General features: G+C 45.0%; 1 protein-coding gene across 1 annotated transcript in view; it reads left to right on the forward strand.

Annotated features, from left to right (window-relative positions):
• The window catches only part of LOC129696407 (laminin subunit alpha-3-like), a 197,421-nt gene that overhangs the window by 154,522 nt on the left and 20,063 nt on the right, over window positions 1-22,836 (forward strand). The window contains exons 51-65 of the mRNA XM_055634270.1: window positions 600-793; window positions 2,140-2,256; window positions 3,576-3,730; window positions 5,134-5,275; window positions 6,371-6,473; window positions 7,795-7,911; window positions 8,569-8,751; window positions 10,059-10,198; window positions 11,885-12,076; window positions 13,796-13,932; window positions 15,825-15,990; window positions 17,214-17,347; window positions 17,913-18,069; window positions 19,487-19,606; window positions 21,353-21,507. Of these exons, the coding sequence (XP_055490245.1) occupies window positions 600-793; window positions 2,140-2,256; window positions 3,576-3,730; window positions 5,134-5,275; window positions 6,371-6,473; window positions 7,795-7,911; window positions 8,569-8,751; window positions 10,059-10,198; window positions 11,885-12,076; window positions 13,796-13,932; window positions 15,825-15,990; window positions 17,214-17,347; window positions 17,913-18,069; window positions 19,487-19,606; window positions 21,353-21,507 (2,212 nt within the window). The remainder of the gene's footprint in view (window positions 1-599; window positions 794-2,139; window positions 2,257-3,575; window positions 3,731-5,133; window positions 5,276-6,370; window positions 6,474-7,794; window positions 7,912-8,568; window positions 8,752-10,058; window positions 10,199-11,884; window positions 12,077-13,795; window positions 13,933-15,824; window positions 15,991-17,213; window positions 17,348-17,912; window positions 18,070-19,486; window positions 19,607-21,352; window positions 21,508-22,836) is intronic.

The following is a 22,836-nucleotide window of genomic DNA, read 5'->3' on the forward strand; positions in this document are numbered from 1 at the left end:
TTTATATAGACATTTGATAAGACACTACAATGGTGATTTGTTAAAGAGAAGATGAACCTGAGGGGAAATTGAACAGAAAATTGATTGGGTTATGAAAATTTGAGATGGAGATCTCTGAGAGGTTGGTGAGAGATTTGACTTGATTTGAATTTAACATGTTATTTTATTGGCGTTTGAATATGATAATTTAAATCTTTGTGAATAACTTATTTGAAGCAAATGTAATCGTTGTTATTTGTCAGGCAAACGCACAGGGTCTTTTTCCCAGAGTTGGGGAATCGAGAACCAGAGGACATAGGTTTAAGGTGAGGGGGGAAGATAGATTTAATAGGAACCTGAGAGGTAACTTATTTACACAAAGGGTGGTGAGTGTATGGAACGAGCTGCTGGAAGAGGTGGTTGAGATGGGTTTAGGCGCATTGAGGCACAATGTTTAAGAAACATGTAGACATGGACAGGACGGGTTCAGAGAGATGTCAACCCAACACAGACAAGTGGGACTGGTGTAGATGGGGCATTTTGGTTGGTGTGGGCAAGTTGAGCCGAGGGCCTGTTTCCATGCTGTATCACTCTATGACTATATGTTTATCATCTTACAGTGCTTGATCGGATTAAGAATATTCAAAAAAATATCAATGAGAACAAGATGCTTGCTACAGATATAAAGGATGCATTGAGCTCATATCTGGCCAAACTGATGGATCTTCAAGAAGCAATGACTGACGCAGCAAAATTAACCAAGAAGGCTGAAGACATCAACAAAATTAACTCCATCGCACTGCAAGCCATTAAGGTGACTAATTTTGTATGAAAATTATATTATCTGCGGTTTCTTTTCTGTAAGATTGTATTCTGATCAATTTTACATGAAGGTCAGGCTATGTGGTCATCCTCAGGGACTGCTTCAGACAGTCTGCCTTGTAACACCAACCCACTTTGAACGTACAGCACAGGAACAGGCCCTTCGGCCCACAACGTCCGTGCCGAACGTGCTGCCAAGATAAACTAACCTGCTCTGCGTGCACGTGATCCATATCCTTTCATTCCCTGCATATCCATGTGCCTATCTAAAAGTCTCTTAAACACCACTATCGTATCTGCCTCCACCACCAGCCCCTGGCAGCGAGTTCCAGGCACCCACCACCCTCTGTGTAAATAACATCTCCTTTAAACATTCCCCCTCTCATCTTAAGGCTATGCCCTCTAGTCTTTGACATTTCCACCCTAAGAATAAGGATTCTGCCCGTCTATCCTATCTATGTCTGATTGACATTCCATGGAATATCTGCACTTTGTGAAGAGATCCGGTTTCAGCCAAGGTGAAGCTAATCTATTTAACACACACCAGCGACATCTGTTGGCAGGGAACTGGTATTATCAGGCTTTAGATTGTGTTTTGTTTGGTATTAACAAAGTTCTGGTGGAACTCAGCGGGTCAGGCAGCATCTATGGACGGTTCATTTCATTATTGTACAGTGAAAAGCTTTTTGTCGCGTGCTATCCAGTCAGCTAAAAGACTATACATGATTACAATCGAGCCGTCCACAATGTACAGAAACAGTATAAAGGGAACTCAGCGAGTCATGCGGCATTTGTGGAGGGAAATGGACAGAGCACATTTCGGGTTGGGACCTTCAGACTGATGAAGAATTAAATCAGTCTGAAGAAGGGTCCCGACGCGAAACGTCACCTATCACAGATGCTGCCTGATCCGCTGAGTTCCTCCAGCATTCTTTGCTTTGCTCAAGGTTCCAGCATCTGCAGTTTCTTGTGTCCGCCTCTAAACCTTCCCTATCCATGGACCATTGTAACTGAATTGCTGCCTTACAGCACCAGAGACTCGTGTTTACAGCACCAGAGACTCGGGTTTGATCCTGACCGCAAGTGCTGTTTGTACGGAGTTTATACTTTCTCCCCGTGACCTTCATGGGTTTTCTCCGGGATCTCCGGTTTCCTCCCACATTCCAAACACATACAGGTTGGTATACAATTGGTATAATTGTAAATTGTCCCTAGTGTGTGTAGGATAGTGCTAGTGCGCAGGGATCGCTGGTCAGCGCGAACTCGGTGGGGCGAAGGGCCTAATTCTGCGCTGTATCTAACGCGACGCCACAAGTCACACATCATGTTTCTCCACAGGAAAAACACAATGAATTGGAAGATAAAAAACTGGAAACCTCAAACTTGATTGGGATGGCGGATGACACTCTCGGCAAGCTCAGAGACATGCTCCGTATGCTGGATGATAGCCAGCAGGTGAGTAGGCATCAGCACGTAACCGTGTAACCAACGACTAGAGCTCCAGGAATCAAGATTGTTTAATTATCGCAATACTGGCAACAGATCATTGAGATTCTCAGGCCAATTAGCGCAATAATACACAGACAAATGTACAATAAACACCAATGTTATGAATGACTAATTAGTCACACGAGCTATCCAGAGCATCATAGTGCAAAGCCAAAGTACATAGTGCAACCAAAACAAAGTCGGCAGCAGATCATTGCTGATGTAGGGCTGAGGTTAGTGTTGTGCAGTGTACATGGTGGTTGCCAGGAAGAAGCTATCCTTGAACCTGGAGGCCATGGTTTTCAGGCTCCTGTACCTTCTTCTTAATGGTACCAGCATGATGAGAGCGTGACCAGGGTGGTGTGGGTCTTTGATGACATTAGACATTTTTTTGATTATGTTGGCTGCTTTCCTGAGGTAGCATAGATGGAGTCAATGGTGGGGAGTCTGGTCTGTGTGATGGACTGGGCTACATCCACAACTCTGCAATTTCTTGCCTTGGGCAGAGCTGTCCCCAAACCAAGCTGTGATGCAACCCGACAGTCTGCTTTCTATGGTGCACCTGTAGAGTCATTGGAGACATGTCAAATTTCCTAAAGAAGGAGAGGTGTTGGCGTGCCTTCTCGGCTGTCACTTCAGTCTGGTTGATCAATGACAGATCATTGATAATATTAACGCCAAGGAACTTGGTGAACTGCTCCAGTGGACCGAACGTACAGGCTGACCAGACCTTGGACGTGAAAATGGAGTTAAAACATGGTTCAGTTTAGTTTAGTTTAATGCAGTGAAAAGCTTTAGTTGTGTGCTAACCAGTCAGCAGAAAGATAATGCATGATTACAGTCGAGCCATTCACAGAGTACAGATACATGATAAAGGGAATAACGTGAATAATGTTTAGTGCAAAGTAAAGCCAGTAAAGTCCGATCAAAGATAGTCCGATGTTATGGTCTCCAATGACGTAGATAGTAGTTCAGGACTGCTCTTTAGTTGAGGCAGGTTGGTTCAGTTGCCTGATAACAGCTGGGAAGAAACTGTCCCTGAATCTGGAGGTGTGCTTTTGCACACTTCTGTACCTAAGGCAGAGCCTGCATGTGTAAATACGCAAGAATATTTTCACTGAGCAGTTGCATGTGTGACAAATAAAGAACCATTGAAGCTCTCAACCATTTCTGCTTCCACACCATTGACGCTGATTGGGTGATTCGATTAGATTGTTGATCTCTGTTGCCTGACTCATTGTTGCCCGTTAGGAGTTTTTGCCTCTTACCGTGTTTACCTTACCCAGGATTACGAGAAGCAGGGTGCGGAGTTGGACGGAGCCTTGACTTTGCTCAACGAGAAGATGAGGCGTCTCGCGGAGGCGGCCAGCAAGGAGCCTATTGTATCGCGTGCAGAAGAGCACGCCAACAATCTGGATCAGCTCTCCAAGCAGCTCCAGAGGTGAGAGCGATCAAAGGCACCCAGAGGCCCGTCAGGGTGGGAACAGGCCCTTCAGTCCACCCCATATATGCTGGCCATAATGCCTGTCAATGCTAACCTCTCCTGACTGTGGGAACAGGGCGGAAAGAGGGGTTACGGCTCAAGGTTGAGTTTAGTATCATATGTACAAGTACAGTGATGGCAGGTTCAATGTAAATCTAGTTCCCATCTGCCCACATTTGGCCCATATCATTCTAAACCTTTCCTGTCCATGTAGTTGCCCATATGTTGTTAAAGTATCTGCCTCGACTACTTCCTCTGTCAGCTCATTCATTCCATATATCCAGCACTTTCCTCAATAAAATGTTGCCCCTCGGGTTCCACTTAAATCTTTCCCCTCTCACCTTAAACCTATATCCTCTGGTTCTTGATTCCCCTCTCCTGTAAAAAAGACTTGGTGCATTCACTCTGTAAACCCCTCATGATTTTAAACACTCTGTAAGATCACCCCTCAGCCTCCTGAGCTCCGAGGAATAAAGTCCCAGCCTGCCCAACCTCTCCCTTTAGCTCAGGCCCTCAAGTCCTGGCAACATCCTCATAAATCTTCTCTGTGTGCTCTTTCCAGTTTAATGTTCTTTTCTGTAACCCAGTGAGCAAAACCGAACAAAGTGCAACCTCACCCACATCTTGTACAACTGTAACACAATGTCCCAACTCCTACACTCAGTTCCCTGACCGATGAAGGCCAATGTGCCAAAAGCCTTCTTCAACACCTTAACACCTATGACGCCACTTTCAGGGAACTATGTAGCTGTATTCCTAGACCCCTCTGCTCCACAACACTCCGCAGGACCTACCATTCACTGTGTCCTAGATGTTAAATTTGGATTGGTGAACTTCTATAACAATATCAGTGCCAGACAAGTCTAGGTGAGTTCTGATGTATGATTTTATCGGGTTTAGTTTAGTTTAGAGATACAGCGCGGAAACAGGCCCTTCAGCCCACTGAATTCGCACCAACCAGCCATCCCCACACACTAACACTATCCTGCACACACTAGGGACAATTTACAATTTTAGCAAGCCAAATAACCCACAAACCTGTACGTCTTTGGAGTGAGGGAGGAAACCGGAGCTCCTGGGGAAAACCCACGAAGGTCACACGGAGAACGTACAGACTCCGTACAGACAAGCACCCATAGTCAGGATCAAACCCTGGTCTCTGGCGCTGTAAGGCAGCAGCTCTCTGTTAATGAAAAACAAGTATTGTATGCAAGGTTTCATGCACAACAAAAGCATTACATGTGACAATAAAGTATCATTGAATCGTTGAGATGGGGTTGATTGGGTTACACTGAGGGGAAAGATGTTGTGAAGATCTCGGGTGATCTACGTTTGGTTGTTGATTGTTTTCATTGTCACAGGGCCATAGAAGAAGTGAACCAGGACTCCCTCCTACAGCGCGTTATCAATGCCTCCGATGCCTATGAGAACATAATCAACGCAGTCAATGCAGCAGAAGCAGCAGCAAAGAGAGCAGAGGCAGCAGCAGATGATGCTTTGCAGGTAACCATCGAACTATAATGCAAGATCAGCTGGGGACCTGAACGATGGTTTGGGATTGGTTAAGGAGTATTATTGCCACAAGATACAGTGAAAAACTTTGTTTGTGTGCTTTCCAATCAACTCATTCCACACATGAGTAGTTTAGTTTATTATTGTCGTGTGTACCAAAACACAGCGAAAAGCTTTTTTGTTCCATGCCATCCAGTCAGCGAAAGACTATGCATGATTACAATCAAACCGTCCATGATGTAGATACAGGATAAAGGGAATAATGTGTAGAAAGGAATTGTAGATGCTGGTTTACACTGGAGATAGACACAACGCGCTGGAGTAACTCAGCAGGTCAGGCAGCATCTCTGGAGAAAAAGGATGGGTGACGTTACAGGTCGGGGCCTTTCTTCAAATCTTCAAAGGGAATAATGTTTGGTGCAAGATAAAGTCCAGCAAAGTCCGATTAAAGATCGTCTGTGGGTGTCCAATGAGGTAGATGGTAGGTCAGGACTGCTCTCTAGTTGGTGATAAGTTGGTTCACAATCACACCATACACACATGTATAACACGTAGTTCAAAGAGAAAAATACCAGAGTGCAGAATACAGCGTTATAGTGTTATAGTTTCATACAAAGTGTAGATAAAAATATTATATAGAGTGAAGAAGCAGGGAGTGGTGAATGGAGCTGCCAGAGGAAGTAGTTGAGACAGGTACTAGAACATCATGTAAAAGACACTTGGACAAGTACATGGACAGGAAAGGTTTAGAGGGAGTGTTCAAGAAGGAACTGCCGATGCTGGAAAATCGAGGGTACACAAAAATGCTGGAGAAACTCAGCGGGTGCAGCAGCATCTATGGAGCGAAGGAAATAGGCAACGTTTCGGCTCGAAACGTTGCCTATTTCCTTCACTCCATTGGTGCTGCTGCACCCGCTGAGTTTCTTCAGCATTTTTGTGTACCTAAGGTTTGGAGGGATATGGGTCAAATGCTGGCAAATGGGAGCTGTGTAGATGAGGCATGTGGTTGGCATGAACGGGTTCTCCTGAAGGGCCTGTTTTTGTGCTGTATGACTTTATCACTGACCTTTCCCATTGTATTTCCAGACGGTGGTGAAGCAGGATTTGCCCGGACAAGCAGCTGATGTGAATAGCAAAAGTGACAGAGTCCTTTCCTTGACAAAAGACGCTGAGAGGACATTGAACACAGGTAGGATATTTAACAACAATAGAGCTCTGTGGAGTCCACACTGATGAAATTACAGGGAAATATTACAATCCTGGAACTAAAAGAAGATCTGAAATAAATAGCTGAAAGGGTTTTGTGGGATATGGGCATAGTGCAGGCAAATGGAACTGGAACAAAGAAGAGTAAAGTATAGTACAGGAACTGAAAGATGCCATTCGGGCCATAGAGATCAAAGTAGATCACCAGTAAACCAGTCCCATTCCTTTGTGCCCTTTGCTAATAATTCCTTCTCCAGTACTAATAAAAATGTTTATCCTCACTTTCCTTTTGCCTAAAATCGTAATCCATTGCCCCGATCCTCGAGATCTCTGTCAATGAGAAACATTTCCCTCCATCTCCTGTTGACGACCACTGTGAACCTATCCTCCTCACCCCTCCTTTATTCCAACTATCTTCTCCAATATCTTCAATCCTCTTCTCCACCATCTTCAACTGAATTATTTGCCGCAGAAGGCTGCAGAGGCTGAGTCAGTGGATATTTTTAAGGCAGAGATAGATAGATTCTTGATTAGTACGGGTGTCAGAGGTTATGGGGAGAAGGCAGGAGAATTGGGGTTAGGAGGGAGAGATGGATCAGCCATGACTGAATGGCGGAGTATAGTTGATGGGCCGAATGGCCTAATTCTACTCCTATTCCTTGTAACCGCATGATCTTCTCCACTCTGACCTGGGACTTGGAATCCCTCATGTCTGGTACCCTTTCAGTAAGTCCCCACACGCTCTCTCTGGGACCTTCTTGTCTAGTTTAATTCAGATTCACAGCGTGGAAACATGCCCTTCAGCCCACTGAGTCTGTGCCGACCAGCAATCACCTGTTTACACTAGTCCTATCTTACACACTAGGACAATTTACAGAAGCCAATTAACCTACAAACCTGCACATCCTTGGAGCGTGGGAGGAAACCGGAGCACCCGGAGAAAACCCATGTAAAACCTGCAAACTCCGTGACACACACACACCCGTAATCGGGATCGAACCTGGTTGTCTGGCGCTGTGAGGCAGGAACTCTACTGCTGCGCCACTGCGTGCCATCCCTCTCTACAGTGCGGTGACCAGACCTGGAGCCTGTGACCCAGCTGGGGTCCAGCCAGTGCATAAAATTTGAGCACAGTGTCCGTCATCTTGTCCCACCCACCCACCTGAAACGTTGCCTAACCATGACCTCCCGAGATGCTGCCTCCTCCAGCATTTTGTGTCTTTCTTTGAATGATAAACTTATTTTTGTAAATCCCAAATACTTGCATGCAGTAACGAGAATGCCTCTTTTGCCTTTTGTTTCAGAAGTCATCCCGACACTTGAAGATGCGAAAAAACGACTCCTGGATGGGACTGAGAAGAAAGATCAAATGTTGAAAAATCTTACAAGTCTCAGGCAGAAACTGAACCAAATAAACAGAGGTAGGGCACTCAGCACTGGGACCATGGAAAGATTGTAGATAGAGTGATAGAGGGGTGTGGTATGCTTGCCTCCATCGGCCAGAGCATTGTATAAGAGTCAGGAAATGGAAACACAAGGAACTGCAAATGTCGTAAACCTGAACGAAAAAAAAGTGCTGGATAAACTCAGCGTCTGTGGATAAAATGTACAGACTACACTTCGGGTTGGGACCCTTCTTTTTTAAAACTTTTTTTAACTTTAGAGATAAGCGCAGAAACAGGCCCTTCAGCCCACCAGGCCCGCGATCACCCCATACACTAGCACTACCTTGCACACTAGGAACTGTTTACAGAAGCCAATTAACCTACAAACCTGCACACATCTTTGGAGTGTGACCGTGAGAAAACCCACGCGGTTACAGGGGGAGAACGTGCAAACTCCGCACAGACAGCACCTGTAGTCATAATGGAACCCAGGTCTCTGGAGCTATAAGGCAGCAACTCTACCACTGTGCCACCGGCCTGTTTCTCCGTTGTATCTAAAGTCTAAAGTATAATACCCTCTCGTCCTTCATGGATTTTGAGGAGATCCTTCCGTCTACACATGGGGGGGGGGGGCACTATTTATTCCAGCCTGACATTATTCAGCTATATATTCCAATGTGCTTCTTTGAACAGATGACGTGGGCCAGACTTTAGACCAAGCGAAAGCCACGGCCAGCGGAGCAAATGACATTGCCACTCGCGTGATGGACAAATTGCAGCCCATAATCAACGATGTCGGAAACATGAACAGAACAACGCAAAATTTTCCAAACATCTCTGAGTTTAACACCGTGCTAAACGAAGCGGAAGAGTCAGGTAAGTCGAACGGTTCCTTTCAGAGGCCAATGTTAGTCTCTATCTGACGGGGAAGGAAAGGAGGGGATGGTAAAGAAGTGTTTAGTTTTGTTTATTATTGTCATATGTACCGAGGTACAGTGAAAAGCATTTTGTTGCGTGCTATCAAGTCACCGGAAAGACTGTACATGATTACAATCGAGCCGTCCACAGTGCACAGATACAGGATAAAGGAAATAACGTTTAGTGCAAGATAATGTCCAGTAGAGTCTGATTAAAGATAGTTCATAGATCGCGAATGTGGTAGATGGGAAGTCAGGATCACTCTATTCATAATGAAATGACACTGCGACCCAGCATGGACTTGATGGGCCAAATAGCCTCCTATTCTCCCGTGTGATATGACAAACTGTTGAAGATGAAAGACGTGCATGACTGTGTGAAAGAAAGGAGGAGCAGAACTTTCAGAAAGAACATTTGTCATACAGGCATAGAGTCATACAGTGTGGAAACAGGCCCTTCGGCCCAACTTGCCCATGCGGACCAATATGCCCCATCCTCACTAGTCCCACCGGCCTGCATTGGTCCATTTCCCTCTAAACTGAGCTTCCCTCTTCGTTATCCATGTCTAAATATTTCTTAAACGTTATGATAATGCAGTCCTCGCCTGCTCAACCTCTCCCTATAGGAGGCTCTCGAGTCCTGACAACATTCTTGTAAATCTTCTCTGCGCCCTCTCCAATTTCCAGTTTTGGACACTGATGCATAGTTTTCTTGAGCTAAGGCTTTCCAGTACTAATCCCTTAGTTGGAGGAGTTCCCGGAGGAGTTGATAGAAATTTTCAGAGAATGTTGCCCTCATATATAAAATGATGAGAGGCATCAGCTAGGGTAGACTGCCATAATCTTTTTCCCAGCATGGAAATGTCCATAGCTAGAGGGCATGGCTATAAAGTGAGAGGGCCAAGCTAAAGGAGACAACGGGGCAAGGTTTTTTACACAGAGAGTGGTGGTGGCCTGGAACGCACTGCTGGAGGAGGTAGTGGAGGCAGATGTGATGGTGGCTTTTAAGAGTCGTTTCCATAGCCACATGAAAGTGTATGGGATAATGCATGAATCACATGCAGGCAGATGAGATTAGTTTAACTGGTCATCATGGTCAATACAGTATTGTGGGCAGAAGGGGCCTGTTCCTGTGATGTACTGTTCCTTCCAGGTTCTCAATGTGTGGGGCCATGGGGGGTTGCTTCGTGAGCCGGCCTGGATTCAATGGGCAGAATGGCCTCCCTCGATACATATTGACCATTAAATATCTTTTCTCCCTTGCAGTGAAAAATTTGACCGACAGTCTGCCGGGGTTGGTCCAGAAATTAAAGGATTTGAGCCTTATACAACCTGTCAACAATATCTCCAAAAATATCGACCGTATCCGGGAACTTATTGACCAGGCTAGAGAAGCTGCAAACAAGGTGAGCATTAGAAAACCAACTCAGTAACGTCAAAGACACTTCTGTCTATACCTAGACTCGGACATCTATTGGAAATATCTCTATAATTACTAATAAATACATTTGTAATAAATCTCTGGTAACATAGAAAATAAACCCAAACTCTAAACCTGTCCTATCCATGTACCTGCCCATGTCTATTAATTGTTATTGTACCTCCCTTAACTATTTACTCTGGCAGCTCATTCCATACACCCACCACCTTCCGTGTGAAAAACTTAGCCCTCAGGTTCCCATTATATCTTGCCCCTCTATCATTAAACTTATGACCTCTGGTTCTCTCTTCTTCTTGCATATGGAGTACGCAGCCTAAAGTTGTAGGACAACTTGTTCTATTTGTTCTTATTTGATTGTGCATGCCAGGTTGATTGCATTCGTCGAAACAGGGCGGACCACGTGAAGGTTGCAATCTCCCACCCCACCTCTGGTTCTTGATTCTCCTTCTCTGGATAAAAGACTTTGTGCATTCACCCTATCCCATCATGATTGTATGCACCTCTTTAAGTTCACCCCTCAACCCCCTTACTCCAAGTAATAAAGTCTTAGTTAGCCCAACCTCTCGATAGCTCAGGTCCTCGGGTCCTGGCAACAAACTCGTGAAATTTCTCTGCACACAGCTTAATCGCATCTTTTCTGCGGCAGGTATGACTAGGTGACCAAACGTGAACACAGTACTCCATGTGCCGACTCACTAGTGCCTGGTACAACTAGTCAGAGACTTGTACCGCAGAGAAATAGGCCTTTGGGCCTATCACCTTCATGCTGTCCCGTCGTCTCAGCCTAACAACATCCTTCCTGTAGTAGTCAAGTCAAGTCAAGTCAAGTTTATTTGTCACATACACATACGAGATGTGCAGTGAAATGAAAGTGGCAATGCTCACGGACTTTTGTGCAAATGACAAACAACCAAACAAACTATAAACACAATCATAACACACATATTCTTTTACATAATAAATAATTGAAGGAAAAACGTTCAGTAGAGTTAGTCCCTGGTGAGATAGGCATTTACAGTCCGAATGGCCTCTGGGAAAAAACTCCTTCTCAACCTCTCCGTTCTCACCGCACGGCGACGGAGGCGTTTGCCTGACTGTAGCAGCTGGAACAGTCCGTTGCAGGGGTGGAAGGGGTCTCTCATGATATTGTTGGCTCTGGAGTTGCACCTCCTGATGTATAGTTCCTGCAGGGGGACAAGTGAAGTTCCCATAGTGCGTTCGGCCGAACGCACTACTCTCTGCAGAGCCTTCTTGTCCTGGGCAGATGACCAAAACCGAACACAATACACCAAATGTGTCCTCACAACATCTTGCACAACTGTAAGATAACATCCTAACTTTTACAAAGATAGACATAAAATGCTGGAGTAACTCAGCGGGGTAGGCAGCGTCTCAGGATAGATGGAATGGGTGACATTTCGGGTTGAGACCTTTCTTCAGACTGAGGGTCAGGGAAAGGGAACCGAGGGATATAGACGGTGATTAAGGGAGATATAGAACTAATGAATGAAAGTAATGCAAACAGTAACGATGATCAAAGAGGGGTGGCCCATGCTTTGGGTGTCCTGGGATAAGAGGTCCCTGTGGAAACACAATGGTCTTTCTATAACCAAGCCTATTGCTGAAATATTTTCTCTCGCTCATATTGTAGATAAACGTGGCGATGAAGTTTAATGGTGACTCTGGGGTGGAGGTACGACTCCCCGATAACCTGGACTCCCTGAAGGCTTACAATTCCCTCCTCCTGTACCTGAAACGGCCAGAGGTTTCACGGGGTGACAACAGGAGACGAAAACGACAGCAATCCAAAGACATGTTCGTCTTGTACCTGGGGCACAGAGATGTAAGTAATCTCAGAACACTCTCAACACAGGAGAGGGACCAGAGGAGGTTTACGAGAATGATCCCGGGGATGATTGAGTTAACGCATGATGAGCTTGATGGATCTGGGCCTGTATTCGTTGGAGTTTAGCAGGATGAGGGGGAAAGGCCTGGATAGAGTGGATGTGGAGATGATGTTTCCAATACGAGCATAGGGCACAGCCGCAGAATTAAAGAAGGTACCATTAGAAAGGAGATGAGGCGGAATTTCTTTAGCCATAGGGTGGTGAATCTGTGGAATTCATTGCCACAGACACTAGAAGAGGCCAAGTCATTGGGTATTTTAAAAGCGGATATTGACAGGGATTTCATTAGTCAGGGGCCTTTCCCACTTCGGCGACTTTTTATGCGACTGCAGGAGACTATGCAGGTGGTTGCCAGGGAGTTGCCTTCATGGTCGTGAGGAGTTCCTGCATTCTGGGAACTAGTCACGGCCTCATTATGGTCGCCGTTATGGTCATGTTGAAAAATTGGCAGCAACTGGAATGAAGCCGCCATGGAGAGTAGCAAGAATTCTCGTGCCATAGGTGGGTCGCCAGGAGGTCCTAGTGGGTTGCCAGGAGGCCGAAGGTTCTTGGACGTTCTCGTAGGTTGTAGCCGGTGCTGACCAGTGAATTTCATTGGCTCATTGGGGGGAAAAAAAGGTAAGCAGTAGTTTTCAGAACCAAGGATAACCGACCGGTAATGTTAAATGCCCGCCCAGCTTCAAAGCCGTGTATCTCTGGCTTCTTAAAAGTTGTCACCACTCCTTCTCCCCCCCCTCTTTTAAAGGACTTACCGTACACTGGGCTTTAGCCATCTTTTTACAACTCAAAACTCCTGGTCATCACGGCGTGTGTCTGTTTCGCCTTGCACCGTGTGAATTTTTTAGACACGGCTCCCCCCGCTTGCCCTGTCCCCCGTCTGCATAACGGGCTGGTGAAGGAAGCGATGTGTGTTTGTGTGTGTTCCACTCTGACAGTCGCTGTTGCAGTTGCCGGTTTTTCAGCTGATTGCCGGCAATTTGACAGTCGCCGGCAGTCCGCTGAAAAATCGCCTAAGTGGGACAGGCCCATAAGGATGTCAAAGGTTATGGGGAGAAGGCAGGAGAATGGGTTTGAGAGAAGAAGATAGATCACCCATGATTAAATGGCGGAGTAGACTCAATGGGCCAAATGGCTTAATTCTGCTCCTATGACATGAACATAAACAGGGACAGCCCTTCGGCCCATATTATCCTTGTTGAACATAATGCCAAGTTAATCTGATCTCCTCATGAGCTGTATCCCTCCATTCCCTGCACTGACCCCTACATGTGTGTGTGTGTATGTGTGTGTGTGTGTATAGCGTATACATACAGGTAAGGATTGTTCATGGTATCATGATCGGCACAGACATTGTGCGCCGAAGGGCCTATTCCTGTACTGTATTGTTCTATGTTCTACCTAAATATCACTATTGTATCTGCCTCCACCATTACCCTTGGCAGCGCGTTCCATGCACTCACCACCCTCTGTGTAAATGATTCTTGGCCCAGTCGTCTCCTATAAACTTTGCCCTGCTCACCTTAAAGCTATGCCCTCTAGTATTTGACGTTTCCACCCTGAGACAAAGGTTCTTTGTCTACCTTACATTGGCTGAGTAGATCTGGTAAAGGTTTAGGTTTTCAACATCTGATATATAATTTCCCTCTGAACCCCAGACCTCCAAGGATTACCTGGGGATGATGCTGATGAATGAGAAGTTGGTGACTATCTACAAACTGGGGGCTAAAGTTGAACGGATCTCCTCAGACAGAGCGGTCAACACCAAAACCTTCGACCACATCAAGTTCGAGAGGTAACGCATGCTCTTGACTACTTTGAAATCTTTGTGCGGTTGCTGTTTGTTGTATTCGTTATGGGGAGAAGGCTGGAGAAAGGGGTTGAGAGGGACAGATTGATCAGCCATGACTGAATGGCAGAGTAAACCTGATGGGCCGAATGGCCTAATCCTGATCTTATGAACTTATGAACTCTTTATTTTTCACTCTCTGTCAACGAATCAATGATACCTTATTGTCTCGTGTACCTAGTTACCAGGCACGTGCCGTGAGTAATTACTCAGGGTAGGCACTAGGCCGTCAGTCGACTTTAAAAAAATCGTGAAACCCGCGCATGCGCAGAAAATTGTAAAAAACTGCGCAGATCGGTCCTGTAGACGGTCAGTCAACTTTTAAAACATCTTAAAAAATGCTCATGCGCAGATTGGTCTCATCTCCTGTGGGGGCATCTTGCGTGCAGTCCACGGTGCAAATGCAGAATTTCAGCTGTCTTTACTGCCCGTTGTAAGTGAAGGCTTGAAGCAGCATCCACGGCACGAGGGTTGAACATAGTTACGCATATTACGCGAACTGCAGATGAAAGGCACAAGGGGATTATGCCTACCTAAGATCGATTATTAAAACAATAACCATTTAATAATAAATACTGAATTTAGTAAATGAATTGGAAATCTTTACTATTTATATTTAATAATTACCATTTTATAATTTTAGTCAGGGTAGGCACTGCCTACCCTGCCTACCCTGACGACACGTGCCTGCTAGTTACAGTGAAATGCTTTGTTTTACAGCAGCCCTCACCTCGGCAGTACACAAGAATCTCCGCGATTCTGGTGCTGACAAAAAGTTACAAAGGTTCACTGAACGGTTTTATCGTGCAGCGGTGACCCGAGTCTGCTGCCGCACGTGGCCACAGGCGTCCCCCGCCAGATCCCCCCCCCCTCCTTTCTCAGCGGTCTCCTCACTGCTTGAGAGAGAGGGAGACAGACAGCCTGCCCACATTTACAGCAGGCCTGAAGGGCCATGACCATGCAGGGCTACTACAGTGCAGGAGGGTTGGATCCATCTGGGTGGGTGGAGTCTGCCATCTCCACTCCCCACACACTACGGGCAATTTACAGAGGGCCAATTTAGCTACAAACGCGAACGTCTTTGGGATGCGGGAGGAAACCGGAGTACCCTGGCACAGGGCAGCACAGCGGTTTAATCCTGACTACGGCTGCTGTCTGTGTGGTGTTTTCACGTTTTCCCTTTATCGAACACATAACACCGTGCGGGTTTCCTCCAGGTGCTCCGGTTTCTTCCCACATTCCAAAGACATGCTTATTTGTCAGTCAGTTGGCTTCTATAAGTTGTAAATTGTCCCTAGTGTGTGTAGGATAGTGCTAGTGTACTGGATGAACCCAGATCGGCGCAGAATCGGTGGGCCGATGGGCCTGTTTCCACGCTGTATCTCTAAATTTTAAAGTCTAAAGTCACCCGGAGGAAACCCACATGGTCACAGGGAGAACGTACAAACTCCAGCACCCGAGGTCAGGATTCAGCCCTGGTGCTGGGACACTGTGGCTCTGCCAAACACAGCGGGCCAGATGGCCTCCTTCTATGCTGTAAAGCCACCGTGATTCTAACCTTGGGGGCTCAAGTAAGCTCGATCAAACATCCATGGAGACTGGCGCCGGAGAGGCAGGTTCCAGAGAAACATCGAAACATAGAGAATAGATGCAGGATTAGGCCATTCGGCCCTTCGAGCCAGCACTGCCATTCAATATGATCATGGCTGATCATCCAAAATCAGTACCCCGTTCCTACTTCTCCCAGCAGAGAGACCAGGCAGTAAACACTGCAGGAGGGTGGCTGATTCTCTCACACACACATGTTCTGCAATTCACACTGACCTCTTCTCTTGCAGGATCATGCAGTACGGTGCATTGAACTACAGTCTGGTCAGCCCCTTGAGCGGCAAGCTCGAAGATAGCCGTACCCACGTCAAAACAACCAGTGGAAACGATCTGCTGCTCAATCTAGACCCAAAAGATGCTGTCTTCTACGTGGGAGGATTCCCACAAACCTTTACGGTAAAACCTTTACTCGTCATGTAAGGATTCTGCCCATATCATTTGTGTAGTCACAAGGAACTGCAGGTGCAGACTTACAAAAGAAGACACAGAGTGTTGGAGTAACTCAGCGGATCAGGCAGCATCACCGGAGAGTGTGGATGGGTGATGTTTTCGGTCGGGTCACTACTTCAGACTGAATCTTTTGAGTTGCAATTCTTTTTCACATTCAAAAGTAGGTCGTGGCCAGAACATCACCTATCCATTCACTTAGAAACATAGAAACATAGAAACATAGAAATTAGGTGCAGGAAAGCCATTCGGCCCTTCGAGTGGCCGCCATTCAATATGACATGGCTGATCCCAACTCAGTATCCGTACCTGCCTTTCTCCAGAGATCCCCTTAGCCACAGCCACATCTAAACTCCCTCTTAAATTGCCAATGAACTGGCCTCAATACCTTTGTGGCAGAGGTTCCAGAGATTCACCACTCTCTGCAGTGAAAAGAGTTCTCATTATGTCTTATCTTTTGACTTCTAGATATAAGAGTGGTACATGAGACTTCTAGATATGTACATGGATATAGCAAGAATGGTGGCATATGGTTCAACTACAGACAGAGATTTGTGCCATAACTTTGGAATAGATATTGTGGGCCGAATCCATGTCCTCCAGGGATGCTGCCTGAGTTACTCTAGCACTTTGTGTCCATGTGTCTTTCATTTCCTTTTACCTGAAGACTAATTCATGTGATAGCTTGCTACTTTCTACTTAGCTGCTTTCTCAGCCCCACCTGCTTCATAGATCATCAAACATAGAACAGTACAGCACAGGAACGGGGCCCTTTGGCCCACAATGTTTGTGCCGAACATGATGCCAAGTTAAACTGATCTCATCAGCCTGTACATGATCCATATCCTCCATTCTCTGCACTTCCATGTGTCTATCTAAAAGCCGCTTAAAATCTCATCAGCCTCGATCATCACTCCTGTCCCCCACCAGTTTCTGTGTAAAAAACTTGGCACGCACATCTCTTTTAAATTTTCCCCATCTCACCTTATATATGCCTTCTCGTGTTGGACATATCCATCCTGGAAAAAAGGTTCATGATTTTATGCACCTCTATCTCACCCTATCCAATCTCCCTGTACCTCTAGTCACAACAACATCCTCGTAAATCTTCTCTGCACCCTTTCCAGCTGAAACGTTTGTTTTAATTGTGAACATCTTTCCCTGTCATCTAGCCTCCTGCAGAATTAGATCATCCCAAATATGAAGGTTGTATTGAACTTGGCATTCTGAATGAGAAACTAATCAGCCTGTACAACTTTGAGGAAACCTTCAACATCAACACTATAGAGGATAGACCCTGTGAAAGGTATGTTCACTGTTAACGCATCTGGGAACAGGCATAAAGCAAATAGCATTATTTCAAAAGAGATGGTTTAGGTTTTGATTTAGATTTATTATTACAGTATCACCATTATTATCGAGGTACAGTGAAAAGTCTTGTTTTTCATGTCATCCCATCAGATCAGATAATATTATACATGAATACAATCGGCAAAGTCAATTCCAATAGGTAGAGCAAAGGGGAAGATACAGAGTGCAGAATATGATTCTCAGCAATGTAGCGCATCAGTTCCAGACAAAGTCCAATGTCCGCAATGGGGTAGAGGTGAATCAGACAGTACCCTACCTTGTGGAAAGACCGTTCAAAAGCCTGATAACAGAGGGGAAGAAGCTGTTCCTGAGTCTGGTGGTGCGCGCTTTCAAGCTTCTGTACCTCCTGCTGGACGGAAGTGGGGGAAGAAGGAATGACCGGGGTGGGAAAGGGCTTAAACCCTTCAGAGTGTTAATTAAAATTGGACCTTTGTTATTTAACTACATTCGCTGTTATCCATGTTCTGTTATAATAAGAGTTTAATCTGTTTCCTTTACAGATATAAGCCAACCAAGGAACCAGGAAGTGACGCTTTCTATTTTGATGGCACTGGATACGCATTAATAAACCTGACCAATATTGGGCAAAGATTAAAAATTGAACAAACCATTCAAACCTCCACTAAAGATGCGGTCCTGCTATACTTCGAGAAATTGGTAAACCAATTTGCAGTTTACCTTACTCTTAAATCAGAGGGTTAACTTGATAGATTCACACAGCGCCGAAGCAGGCCCTTCAAGTCCTGCTGCCCTTTAACCAGAAAGCAAAGCGCTGAAGGAACTCATCAAAACATGCAGGCACTGCCTGACCCCCTGAGTTCTGTAGATGGGTTCCAACCCGAAAGGCCACCTATTCCTTTTCTCTGGAGATGCTGCCTGACCAGCTGAGTTCCTCCAGCACTTTGTTATTTGCTCCAGATCTCAGCCTCTGCAGTTTGTTGAGGCTCTGAGCTTCAGCCAACCGTTTACATTAAGTCAGGTGCACAACTAGGGTGAGGTGCAGGTACAGTGAAAATCGTGCTTGCAGCAGCATCACAGGTACATAGACTCAGACAACACCTACAGAAATAAATCATACATAAATGACACATAAATTCTATAAGACTGTGCACACGACTTTGCAAAAATAAGACATTATGTAAACCAAAATTCAAAAACAAGTGCACAGTAATGCAAGAGGTGGTCAGCAGTGTTCTGTTGTCGAGTTAGGATTAGGGTTGTGCAGGTCAGTTTAAGAAGCTGATGATTGAAGGAAAGTAGCTGTTCCTGAACCTGATGGTGTGGGACTTCAGGCTTAGAATATAGATTACAGAACATAGAACTGTACAGCACAAGAACAGGCCCTTTGGCCCACAATCTTCCTGTCAAACATGATGCCAAATTAAATTAATCTCCTCTTCCTGCACGTAATCCATATTCCTCCATTCGCTGCATATCCATGTGACTATCTAAAAACCTTGTAAATGCCACTATTGTATCTGACCCCACCACCACCCCTGGCAGCATGTTCCAGGCCCACTCTGTGTGAAAAAAGTTGTCCCTCAGGGTCCTATTCAATCTTTCCACTCTCACCTTTGGAATGTTGATTTCCTCCCACATTCCAAAGATGTGCAGGTTTGTAGGCTAATTGGCTGCTGTAAATTGTCCCTAGTGTGTAGAATAGAAGTAGTGTGCACGGGTGATCACTGGTCAGCGTGGGCTGAACATAGACACAAGGAACTGCAGATTCTGGTTTATACCAAAGATATATACAAAGTGCTGAAGTAACGTGTTGAAGTTGGAGTCGTTAAAGTGTTACAACAAATTGCTGGAGTGATGGAGCCTGAAGGAGGGTCCCAACCCGAAGTGTCACCCATCCTTTTTCTCTATAGATGTTGCCTGACCTGCTGAGTTACTCCAGCACTTTGTGTCTATCTTTGGTGGGCTGAAGGGCCTGTTTCCAAGCTGTATCTCTAAACTAAAGTAAACTAAACTAGGTAGTGGTGTCCTGACGTAGATACTGCCTGACCTCCCGCATGAATCCGTCTTATTGTTTAAGGATGTGGTTTAGAACCCGCTCTTCCATTGATTGCAGGATTCAAGCTGTGCTCTGACCCTCGAGGGGGGAAGGTTGGTGTTCAGGTACGACCTCAAGTCAAATGGAAGCCCGCCCATCATCTCAGATAAAGAACTGGACATCACCAAAGAGAATGTGGTAATTACATTTAATTGTTTTTCTTCTGAATACTATATGTGGAAAAGATGTAAACACTAGTTTACTTTATACTTGTTATCTTATTTCTATACCAATGTACCAAAAACATGGTATACATAGTGCATACTGTACATATACTCTTCTGACATGCACTGTATATGCACATATATATACACCGGACTGTACATTATGCATAGTGTGTACTGTCCCAAGGAACATGGCATTGTTTATAGTATGGAATGCTATATATAGTGTGGTAGCATATTGCAGAATTGTATACAATATATAGTATATATAATAGCAAATATAATATATGTACACGTAGTTCTGCTGTAACACGATAGTTGAATTAAGAAATCTTGAGTTATAGAAAATTGTGTTTGAAAAATAATTGTTGTCATTGGGAAAAAGGGGGTTTGGAGTTTCAACCTTGCGATATCAAAGTTATTTTTCCGGGATGATTTTCAAAAATACAGATTTATTTTAATAACTATAGGTTTATCTTTGTTTCTTCAAGCCAAAAATACCCAAGGCTGCATGTTACATTGTTTAACAAAGTAACATTGCACAAGTGTCAATAGAAGCGATCGTTTGTCAATTTCAAAGGTCTCCCATGGTGTAACTGGCAGACTATGTGTTTAAGATAAGATGGTGTCTTATTGCTGCAGGGAGGTTACACAGAAATAGTTTATTCCCAAGACTATTTTTTTAACATGACAGTTTTTGCTCTGCTTGTCAATTTCCAACTCTTCTGTCATTAGGTAATAAAGGGCCTGTCCCACCGTACGAGGTAATTCGAGAGTTCTCCCGAGTTTCCCCTGATTTGAACTCGGAGAATTACAGTAATAGCCGTTCGTAGGTACTCGGGGCTCTCGTGGACATTTTTTACAGTGCTGAAAAAACTTCACGAGTTACCGCGTTTCCCGAGTACATGCCGTTAGCATTACGAGCCGCTACGGGACATCCACGAGCTCCGACGTAACCGCTACGTACATTCTACGTACTTCCCACGAGTTTGATTTTTTTTTAACTCAGGAGAGCTCTTGAATTACAGTTGGGACAGGCCCTTTAGGAATACGAGTAGAATTAGGCCATTTAGCCCACCAAGCCTACTCCGCCATTCAATCATGGCTGATCTATTTCTCCCTCCTAATCACATCCTCCTGCCTTCTTCCATTAACCTCCGACAGCTGTACTAATCAAGAATTCTGCACTAATGCAGTGGATCTCTAATTTCCATCACAATTGTGTTATCACCGATTCGGCCTGCATAATACAAATAATGTTCCTTAATTAATCAATTGCATTATATCCAATTCACTTTATGGGAATATTTATTATACCAGAACTCCATGTAGTGAATATAGTTTTGTATATTGCATTTAACATTGTATACAGTAGAATATAATATTATATATAACAATTTTTTTTGAGTATCACATTGTGTCAAAGAATTAGATGCCATCAAAGAGAAGTACTTATATTTTGTTGTTTTTCTTCCAAATATAAATATGCAATTCAATTATTTTAGTTATCTTAAATTGTTTTTGACATTGCATTATATAGCAGCAAAATCTTTATTAAAGATAGAATAAGTAAACATGAATAATTGCTAGTTGGAAGTACAAAAGGCATGCAATATGCATTTAATATTTTTAGCATGGATTTCCAGAAAGTGAAGTACTTATTCATTAAATCTTTAAAACAATTAAACGACAATTATTTTTCAATCACGTTTAATGTCAGATCAAGCTGCAGATGGTGAATTCGGGAACCCAAAAGAGGGTTGTTGTGAGAGTTGGGAATGAACTGGTGAATTCTATCGACAGCGTAATCAATTTGAAAGAAATCCGTTTCTCCAATTATTACCTGGGAGGAATCCCATTACACATTAAAGAAAGGTACGTCATGATTTTTTTTGCTTTGGAAGCTGGGTGCAGGAAAAAAAAATCCTTCCCAACAACAGCAGTTGTTGCAGTAATGAAAATGGCCCCTCAATTCCTGCTGCGTTTGGCCTGGGCGCCTGTGACAGACTGCTGGGACCTTCAGAGACTGGTATAACCACTGGATGGTCACTGGAGGTTCTGTTGATGGCTGTGTGCCTGGGCTCTCATTCAGAGATTAGTAAAATAGACCAGGTCTTCCGTGAGAGTGCCTCCTCACACTCTTCTCTCCTGCTTCAGCTCCGTAAGATGAGGTAGAGTGGAGTTCACAGAGGCAGCAAGTGGGAAGGGTTTCGAATGCTCAGAGACCAGACTAGGCACAGATACTGAAGCCATATTATACTGGTTTATGTTTAAGAAGGAACTGCAGATGCTGGAAAATCGTAGGTAGACAAAAATGCTGGAGAAACTCGGCGGATGTTTAGCGGCATCTATGGAGCAAAGGAAATAGGCAGCGTTTCGGGTTGAAACCCTTCAGACTGATGTGAGGGTGCGGGGGGCAGGGGCGGGAAGAAGAAAGGAAGAGGTATAGTCAGTGGGCTGAGGGAGAGCTGGGAAGGGGAGGAGAAAGTAGAGGAAGAAGACATCAAGGAAGAAACGGCAGAACCAACCAATCCCCATCTACTGATACTGTTCTCCGCCTAGCTGAGCTGGTCCTTACCCTCAACTTTTTGTTCGACTCCTCCCATTTTCTCCAAATACAAGGCGTAGCTATGGGCACACGCATTGGCCCCAGCTATGCCTGCCTCTTTGTAGGGTGTGTCGAACAATCTACCCCCGAACTCTACCTCCGCTACATTGACAACTGCATTGGTGCTACCTCCTGCACCCACACACAACTCACTGACCTCATCCATTTCACCACTAACTTCCATCTGGCACTCAAATACACCTGGACCATTTCCAACATCTCCCTACCATTTCTAGACCTCACTATCTCTATCATAGGTGATAGACTACTGATCAACATCTACTATAAACCCACTGACTCCTATGGCTATTTGGACTACACTTCTTCCCACCCTGCTTCCTGTAAGGACTCCATCCCCTACTCCCGATTCCTCCGTCTATGCCGCATCTGCACCCAGGATGAGGTGTTCCACACCAGGGCATCGGAGATGTCCTCACTCTTCAGGCAACAGGGTTCCCCTCTTCGACTATAGATGAGGCTCTCACCAGGGTCTCTTCTATACCCCGTGACTGCTCTCACTCCCCATCCCCCCCACTCGTAACAAGGGCAGAGTCCCCCTTGTCCTCACCTTCCACACTACCAGCCGTCACATACAA

The sequence above is a fragment of the Leucoraja erinacea genome, chromosome 4 (assembly GCF_028641065.1).
Source record: "Leucoraja erinacea ecotype New England chromosome 4, Leri_hhj_1, whole genome shotgun sequence".
Taxonomy (NCBI): domain Eukaryota; kingdom Metazoa; phylum Chordata; class Chondrichthyes; order Rajiformes; family Rajidae; genus Leucoraja; species Leucoraja erinaceus.